Consider the following 9,647-nt stretch of genomic DNA (forward strand, 5'->3'; position numbering starts at 1 on the left):
TAGATGGTAAATCTGGATCCATCTTGGCTTCCTCCTTGCTTTGGCTCACTGTCTTGTCCAGAGCGCAGTTTTCTCACCAACTAACGTTCTATTTGCAAACTTCTGTGCCCCAGGTGAGCAGAAAAGAGCCTCCCCACCACTGGTATTCCCACCTAGGAGAGGGTGGGTGAGTCAGGTGATTGATTGGCTGACCCCACGGCAGTGGGTCTCTGCACAGGCCAGCAGCATTCTGTAGCCGGGCGCCGCTGCTTCCTGTTGTCAGGACTCTCCGGGGATGCCCTGATCTTTTCTGGTTCATGTTGAGATTTTGTTTGCCAGAAACAAGAAAGCTGCTAGTCTTGGCCAGGCAGCCTTTTATGTTAGGGGACACACTGTGGTAAAATTTGATGGTAGTGAGACTGACCTAACTTGGTTTTTTCTGCATCTGTGGCTGATCCTGCCTAGGGCAAGTGGCCCGCGGGAGCCTGGCGTTGCTCCCTCCTGCACTGTGTTCCTGATGGTTGTTTTTCCTTCTCTTACAGTGTTGAGGGACATCAGCGAAAGAGGGAGGGACCTTGAGCAGATTTTATCTCAGTACATCACGTTCGTGAAGCCCGCCTTTGAGGAATTCTGCTTGCCAGTGAGTTGTATTCTTTGTTTCTGCTAAATGTACATCTTGACATTTAATGATTTAATCTTTTTCTTTCTTTTTTTTTTTAAGGTGTATATATTTTTATTTTATGTGCATAGGTGTTTTTTGCCTGTGTATGTCTGTATACCACATGCGTGCAGTGCCCACAGAGGCCAGAAGAGGGCAGGAGATCCTCTGGGAGTGGAGTTAGGGATGGTCATTAGCTGCCGTGCGCATGCTGGGTCTTTTGTGAGAGCAACGAGATCACTTAACTCTCATCATCTAGAGAGATGCTGAGCCGTCGCTGTAGTCCTTCAGGATAGAGTTAAAAGCCTGTAGGTTGCTGGGGTCTCCCTGGCTTGAATCTTACGCCCCTTTCTTGAGTGGTCGGTCTTCTTGAAGTCCTAAGAGGTGGCAGGCTGCGTGTTGTCCAGCCATCTTTCTTCTCCTGAAGGTCTTGCCTGGGAGGGCACCATCAGACTTCACCTGAAACTTGCCCGAGATAGACCTCAGCCAGCTGGAGTACTGTTGCAGGGAGGGCGCTCCACGCGCAGTTCATTGGAAACCTGTTCTTGGCCTTTGCATCTGGGAAGTGCTGGACTATGCTGAGATCCTCTTCCCTTGCCTCCCTCCTGGCACATCTGTACCCCCATAGAGCATCTCGAGTTCCCCCAGTGAGATGGCTTTCTAAGAATCAAAGGGGGATGGCTCTCAGCTAATAATCAGCCAGAGAAACACATCTCCCTGGGAGAGACCAAATGGGGCATATGACATGAACTGCCGGACCCAGGGTGGATCTGGGATTGTGGGAATGGATGAAGATGGGGAACAAGGTTTAGTTGGGGAAGAAGTATTTGATTTAGGAGCATTTTGACTCACTGTGTCCTCCCTGCTTGAGCAAGCTCAGGTCCGGCAGAGCAGGCCTTCGTTATTTATAATTAAGAGAGAGAGAAGCTGGGCCTTAGGCTGGTTCTGAGTGAAATCAATGGGAAGAGTGGTGTCTAGGAAGGTCTTCAGAATCAATGACCTCTGCTTTTTCTCCTTTCCTGGAAAAGGTAATCATTACCATGCCTGCTTCAGTCTGTTAGGAGGAGGAGGCCTTCAGCCTTGCACCAGGCTTGACTTGGTTTTCTGTCAGGGACTGGTGGACTTTGAGTCAGTCTGAGGAAATTTGTCAGGAGGCTGATGCCCTGTTGAAGGTTAGGTTATGAGATCAGGTGTCTGAGAAAGGGCTCCCAGGGCCCAGGGACTGTGAAATTCTTTCCATCTGTTTACCCCAGGACCTTCCCATTCTTTTGTCTCTTACTGAGAACACAAAAGGATTTCACCATTGGGAATGAACCCCACTGACATGTTCTGCTGTTTAGCTTAGCTGCAGGAGCTGAAGATTCTGGCCAAGTGTTTTCTGGGAGGTTTGTGCTCTACCCCACTGTCCACTCTGCTCAGGGAAGACCATTTAATTTTCCCATAGTTGGGACCTGAGAAAGGTCTGGGGTCCGAGGCTGGCATGACTCTGGGTCAGCAGTGATGAGGAGTGAGGGTACTTAGGCGTACTACTCATGGCATGTATGAAAAACTGGGGGCATATTCCAGGACACTTACTTCCAGAATGGCTTATGAAATCTCAGTAAATGGGGGGGGGGGGGGGGGGGTGGAGAAACACACACACACACACACACACACACACACACACACACAAGATGGTTTCACATTTAAAAAAAAATTACTTTGTGAAATACTGTAATGATGGAGTAAAGCTGGTCACCAGGAGGGGATTGCCTTTTCTGGCCTTCACCGAGAGGGGGCTATGAATAGTGTCACCCTTCAGGCTTCTTAAAAAGTCAAGGTGAATGGATCCCCCTTTAAATTTGTAGTGACTGTTGCTTTGTTTTGTCAGTGCTGGGGTTAGAACCCAGGGTCTTATTCATACTAGGCAAGAGCTCTACCACTGAGCTGTTCTCCAGCCCTTTGTGTGGTTTTTCTAATTGATAGTATTCCTGGTGTTGGAGACAGTTAACACGTGTGGTTGTAAGGCCATGCTCTCTGCAGGTCCTTGGTGGAGACAGATGTTAGGCAACAGTAATAAGTACTCAGGGAAAAGCTGGCTGGATAATGTGGGTATAAAATAGACATCAGGGCTAAGCATTCGAGGTAAGCATTGGATTATGAGTTGGTTTTGAATCAGCCACTTAGTGAGACCTGCTTTCCCTCTTTGACAAAGGAAAAGCCTTCTTTCCTTTTCCTTATCCTCTTCCTCCCTTCTAACATTCACATTTTAGCCATGAAGGTACTTCCTTGGACCTCTCCTTGTTTTTAGGTGGCTTCTGCAGTATCTCATCCAAAGCCTCAAGCTGCTGCCGGGGCTGGCTGGCTCTAACCTTGTGCCATTGGAGAGGGGCTCAGGTTTGTCCCTGAATGCCCCTGCTAATGTGTTGTAAATATCTCTCTCCACAGACAAAGAAATATGCTGACGTGATCATTCCTAGAGGTGCAGACAATCTTGGTGAGTACCAGTGGGGTGTCCTCTTGTGGGCAATACCTTCTGCTCACATCAGTCATAACCTGGGCAACAGGGTCTTGAGATAGTCAGAAAGGTGTTTCTCTGTCTACAGATGTAGTCTTGGGGAACAGATCCTTGGTCATATGTATGTCCATGTGTGGGGGCAGACATAGTCAGGGAATCTCCAGCAGAGATGAAGGGCTGCTGACTCCCTTCAGCAGCCTCTGCAGTAACGACACTTGGCCACCTGGTTTCAGTGTAGCTTCTTCCTAATCTGATTGAGAGTGATGTGCCATCACACCAGGGTTGCCCTTCCAAAATGAGTCGGACGGCTCCATGACTGTGTCCTTCAATGTTTGGAACATCTAGGAAGCAATGGCTACCCACAGCCTTGAATGCAGTGTAGCTGAGCTCATCTGTTGCGTAGGACTGGACCTCATCATTTCATTAAAAAGTGTGTTCGTCACAGCAGCAAACATTTGACTGTATGTTTTAAGGAAGCATGCCATTCTCATCCCTAGCCAAGTTCAGGGAACGCACAGTTGATCTGCTCTCAGCCTGTGATAGGTTTTTACTGCACCAACGTTGTTAGGAGCATAGGCCCACTGTTCAGTGGCGGCCATCAGCTCACACAGTCTCTGTAAATCTTACCAGAAAGTATTCCTTTGTTGTTTGGGGCTGGGAGGGTGGCTCAGTGGGTAAGAGCACTTGCTTAAGCATGAGAGCCCAAGAGAGTTTGGATCTTAGCACTCAGGAGGCAAAGGCAGGTGGATCTCCAAGTTCAAAGCTAGCCTGGTCTGAACTGGTGAGCTCCAGACTAGTTAGGGCTACATGGTGAGACCCCAACCCCCAAATCCTTCCATGGCTGGGTTTATTCGTAAGCCTAGTCCTGTGTGGACTGGAAACAGAATTGCTAGAGCTTGTCTGCAGTCTGGCTGTCTCTAGGGTCTGTGAGGGACTCTTGTCTCAAGGGGCATAAGGTGGAGAGCAGTGGAAAAGGACACCACTGATGTCTTCCTTTAGCTCCCCTATACACTCACACGTATTTACCCCTCCCCACCACGCATGCACGCACACACTCACACACTCACGGCACACGTTTCCTGGTGCTTTAGCACTGCTCAATTGTCTGAGGTATGAAGTTTGTCTTTGATGCTAATGCAGCTCACCCTTCTGTGGGAAGACAGAGCTTTCTGTACTGTTGCCCTGTTTGGGACGGAAGTTGATAGATGCCTAGTACGAGGGACTTAGAGGTGATTGGTGGTGTTAAAACCATCTCTAGTCTATCCACACGATTTTTTGGTTGCTTGCTTTATCCACTGGGGACTCTAACTAGCAGAGTGTCCATTCATGGGGTCTCACTTCCTTTCTTCTTAGAATACTTTACAAAGCAGGCCCTGTGAGCCCAGCTTGGAGGCTCTGGAAGGTCAGGGCCACGTTCCTGGAAGTCTTTGCCTCTGGTTCCTGTGTGCCCTTCCATGCATGCAGACCATGTTCTCACAGCCTTGCCCACGTGCCCTGGGCGGCGCCCCCCACCCCCACTCTCTAACACTGTCGCTCTCTGCCCCACAGTGGCCATCAACCTCATTGTGCAGCACATCCAGGACATCCTCAATGGAGGGCTCTCCAAGCGGCAGACCAATGGCTACATCAACGGCTACACCCCATCACGCAAGAGGCAGGCTTCAGAATCCAGCAGTCGGCCACATTGACCCGGTGCCCCGACTCCAAATCCCAGCCCCCAGTTCCAAGACACAGGAGGGTCGAGAGGCTTTGGTCATCTGTACATACGCCTCCTCTGAAATTACTGTATTTAAGAAAACGCCATGGAGATGAATTGCCTTGATTTTCTTTTTCTTTTTTTCCCTTTTCCTTTTTTTTGTACTTTGGAACAGCAAATCAAACAGAACTTGACCCTGAGCTTGAGCGACAAACTGTGCCAACTACTACTGGTGATGCCTAATTATGAATCCAACGTGTAACCAGTTATAAATACACACGTACATACATACATACATATATATATCTATATATAAAAAAAGGATCTATTTTTGTGTAAATGTACAAATACTGTAAAGCTGTTTGCCATAAGTATTCTGCAGGAACCTGTGTGTGGGTGTTGGGCCTGGAGTCCCACTCAGCAGGGCTCTGTGCTCTGGTATCTGGGAAGCAGCGGGAGTGGGTGATTGGTCCATTGCTTGACGTCCCTCGCTCTCAGCACCATGGGCCTCAGTAGGGATGGGACTCAACTCTCAAGGCGGCCCCCCTCCCCCACACAGATGCCCCCTCCTTGAAACTGGAGCTCAAGAGAGATAGATACTTTTGTCTTTTTTTTTTTTGAGTTGAAATTAAATGTGATCTCAACTCAATCTCAGGGAAGAGACCCACTGAGGAAGATCCATCTGTCTGCGTTTCTTCTTGCCTCACTCTGGCTCTGGCTGCCTGGGTGGCTCTGTGAATCCTTTCTTCCTCTGCCATCTGTTTTCCAGGTGGAGATTTCTATAGGGTCTCATCCTTCAGGAACAGAGAGAGAAGGAGGGAAGTGGGACTGTTACCCTTGGCAGGTTTTAAGGGAAAACTGCCCCCTAGGGAAGTGGCTGGTCAGGTTGCCTGGACATATTACTGGACATGGAAGTGGCTCGTTGCAGCCTGGACTTTGGTTAAGGACATCTAGTATTGACCACTGACAGTTGTTCACAGGATTCCCCCAGGAGTTCCACCCAGGGAGCTGATAATAGCTTTTGTCCCTTCTGAGCTGGGGCTATACTGTGAGATAAGGACAGTCTATACCTCCCACCTTAGATTCTCTTCAGAGCAGTGGTGTCAAGATGATTTCCTGAATTACACTGTCACCATGTTAATATGGTGGCTGCAGGGCAGGAAAGGGCTAGGAGGCGGGAAGTATTTCTTAGAAGGTATTAAGGGAGAGTATTTAAATCATGGGTACCTAAGCTGGGGTTTTATATTAGAGATGCCCGAGGTAGAGATTTTCAGCTTTCCCAAACACTTCCTCTTGGTAGGAACTCCTGCCTGAAGGAAGTTGATTGACATGCTGTGAAGAAAGGCGGAGGAAATGGGGACCAAACAAGAAGGGACAGGTGTGAGGTAGAGACCTCAGTCTCTGCCTAACTATAGAAGATCCAAGGACTGTCACGCTGGTGGTCACCATCCAATCCTGCACTTTGTGGGTCCCATGCTTAGTCGCTTCACATGGACACTGGAGAGCCTTCTCCCTCTGTAGCTGTCAGAGCCCACTGAGGTTCTCTCTCCGTTATTATCCAGCCAATCTGAGACTCCCTCACTGGTTCAGCCCCGCCCAGTTCCTCAATCAGGATTCAAATTTGCCTCCAACTCCGTCTTTTTTCTATTTAAAAGACATGAACCTAGTCCTCGGTAGCACTCTGCCACTCCCCTGAGGCATCTGGAGACCATGGTGCAGGCTCTGCAGCACGTTCCCATGATGGTAACCTGTGGGGAAGGCACACACTCACCAAGACGGATAGATACATCCTAGAGTGTCTGGGGGACAGTCTGCATCACATCCACTTCACACATTCATGGTAATTCTAAGATAAAAGGTAGGTTAGGACCTGGCCTGGGATCCCAAGGACAAGGGCCCTGGCCTTGCTGGGGTTCCATGTGCTCATGGGAAATCTATTCCTGTCTGCAAGCGCCTCGGCTTCTCGGTGGGTAGCGCGCTCAACATTACTTGAAGCTCCCAGGTGCCAAACCACTTAGTGCCTTGGCTGTCTATCCCACTGCCGTGGCAAATGGATTCTTCTCATCTCTGAGCCTTTACTTAGCCGCTTCCTCATCTGCCTGGGTGTCGGGACCAAGCAAGCCTCCAGGACCTCGAAGCAGTCCATTCCTAGCTTGTATACAGCTTCAGGACTTCCTTATCCCTACCTCCTGGGGAAACTCTGTAAGCAACTCTGGCTTGGCTAGAAAGCAGTGTTTGCTGGGTGCAGGGAAGGGATGGAGGCTCTGCCACTCTGGTTGCCCAGCTTTTGGCTAGTTGTGCATTTGAACTTGAACTTTGTATAGGAAACACTGTGGTCTGAGTCTTGAGGTTCTGGATCTCCAATCCCATTGGAGAGTTGGAGGTAAATTTATTAGGAGACTATGGCATTGGTCATCCGGGGACCTTTAGCTGTTCAGAGAGGAAGCACGGCTGAGTGGCGCTGTGTAACATTCATCACAGGTGCACTAATCCCTCCCGGCTTCAGAGCCGCCCAATGGTGCTTGCCTCCCTCTCCCTGCTCACATACTGTCTGGCCCGAGTGTTAAGGACAAACTTCTAAGGCTTGTGTCACAGGAAGGCCTAGCCTCACACTTCATCTCACTAATGCAGCTTCTGCTGGCCTGTGACTTCTCTTTGGGGAACCAGAGACCCAGCCTCGCATGTCATCACACCAATGTAAAGCCTGCTGGCCTGTGATTTTTGGGTAACCAGAAGCTGGTGTGGAAAAAGATGGGAATCAAGAGTGGGTAGAGCAGGCCCTGGGGAAGGGGGTCGATCCAGGCCTTGAGGGGAGAGGGGTGTCCAAGTCACCCGTCTCAGAACTATTTATGATGGTGGCTACTCAGATCATGGGGAAGTTGCTTTCCAGCTTGCTCTATCCAGGGTGGGTTGTCTGTCTTGGGAGGCAACTGGGTCAGGTGTGCCCCTGAGTAGCTGAAAGCAGAGATGTGTCCACATTGACTGCAAGCTTCTTGCAGGAAAATGGTCTTTCACTGCCTTTGGAACTTGTGTTTATGTTCAAGAATCTCCAAAGAGTGATCAGCTTTGGGTGAGACTAGGGTCAGTCCTGGGTACATACAGGCTGGTGATTTGGGGGAGGACCAGCTGGCCTCCTCTGTCACCTTTACTGTTCATACTTTCTGCCAGGCAGATTGCTGAATGCTTTGTGTCAGACAGAACCAGGAAGAGAGCGAGTTGGGAAAGGCACAAATGGATGGATGCATCTGGTGTGCACAAGTCCCCTTTAAGATTCTGGCTCTGGGCCTGCTCAGCTCTCATGGTGCCAGGCACAGGTGACAAGGACATGTTAAAGCAGCTTCCTGTTGCTCTCAGGCAGTGTGTTCCCACCCAGGCCTCCTCAGGAGCGAGGGTGAGAGGCTAGAGAGAGACCTAGACTGTTCTTTCCCTAGAAGATGCTGTCTCTTCCCTTTGCTTTTGATTGCCCTATCTTCGTTAGTGCTGTATAACGACCACATCCTATGTACTTTGCTGTAAATAAAGATGAACAAAAACTACCCAACTACCAGCTTCTTTGCTTTGTGGTGTCTGGTGAGAAGCAGCCTGCCAGAGCCTGCTGTGAGAATTCAGTGGTGGAGGGAGGGCTTGTGTTTCTGGAGGAAGTGTGCTTGCCTAGCCTGCTGTGTTTAGGCCTCCTGGTCCTGGGATGTGTGTGGAGCAGACTCCAGGCCTTAGCTGAGCTCTCGTAATATTACTTGCTTTGCACATCCTATCACGTGAACCACTGGGCCATGGCCTCCGGGAGGCCAGCTCTGTTATCACTGGTGTCATTTATGTGGCCTCTGCCTCTATTGCCTTCCCCGACCAGTTGCCTACACACTTCTCTATATTGAAACTGAAACTGAAACCTAAATGGAGTAAACTGAGGGGGTGTGTAGTGGGAGAAAGTTGGCATTCATTATAACTCACTCTGAAATGAACGAGGCATATGTATATCTATTTTCTAAAAGATACATGTGCATTAGTGTTTGCATGTATATATGTATACTATATGCATGCAGTGCCCAAGGAGGCCAGAAGTGAGTGTTGGATCTGGAACTGAATTACAGATGGTTGTGAGCCACCATGTGGGTGCTGGTACGAAAACCTGGATCCTCTGAAAGAGCAGTGAGTGCTCTTAACTGCTGAGCCATCTATCTCTCTAGCCTTTCTATTCTTGGTGGTGCTGGTTTTTCAGACAAGGATCTTTCTTTCTTTTCTTTTTCTTTTTTTTGTTTTTGTTTTTGTTTTTGTTTTTGTTTGTTGTTGTTGTTGGACAGGGTTTCTCTATGTAGATTTGGAGCCTTTCCTGGAACTCACTCTGTAGCCCAAGCTGGCCTTGTCTCTGCCTCCCGAGTGCTGGGACTAAAGGCGTGCGCCGCCACCACCACCCAGACAAGGGTCTTCTATATAACCCTGGCTGGCCTGGAACTCACCATGTTGACCAGACCGGCCTCTGAGCTCAAAGAGGTCCACCCGCCCCATCCTCTGTGAGTGCTGGGATTAAAGACGTGTGCCATCACACTCAACTTATTCTTGTTTTAAAAAGACCTACATCATGTACCACCAGGGATTTCGCAGGATCGGCTTGTGCCCTTTGCAGCTCCTGAGAGTCCTGATTTAGTTTCCCTCCATCTGCTGATCCCATCTTTCCACCGACCAGGCCATCCCATCTAGGAAGTGGCAGATCTCTCTCAACAGGAGCCTCTCTCCACAGCATCCCCTCCTCCCCTAGAGGGCAGTGATGCTGCTTTAAACTCTTTTTATGTGTATGGGTGTTTTGCCTCCATGTATATCTG

General features: G+C 49.3%; 1 protein-coding gene across 1 annotated transcript in view; it reads left to right on the forward strand.

The window, feature by feature from the left end:
• Positions 1-8,366, forward strand: part of Uck2 (uridine-cytidine kinase 2) — a 63,211-nt gene extending 54,845 nt beyond the window's left edge. The window contains exons 5-7 of the mRNA XM_036202860.1: positions 522-619; positions 3,065-3,113; positions 4,683-8,366. Coding sequence (XP_036058753.1) covers positions 522-619; positions 3,065-3,113; positions 4,683-4,822 — 287 coding nt within the window. The 3' untranslated portion in view covers positions 4,823-8,366. The remainder of the gene's footprint in view (positions 1-521; positions 620-3,064; positions 3,114-4,682) is intronic.
• Positions 8,367-9,647: the final 1,281 nt, after the last annotated feature.

This window comes from Onychomys torridus, chromosome 11 (assembly GCF_903995425.1).
Source record: "Onychomys torridus chromosome 11, mOncTor1.1, whole genome shotgun sequence".
Lineage (NCBI taxonomy): Eukaryota > Metazoa > Chordata > Mammalia > Rodentia > Cricetidae > Onychomys > Onychomys torridus.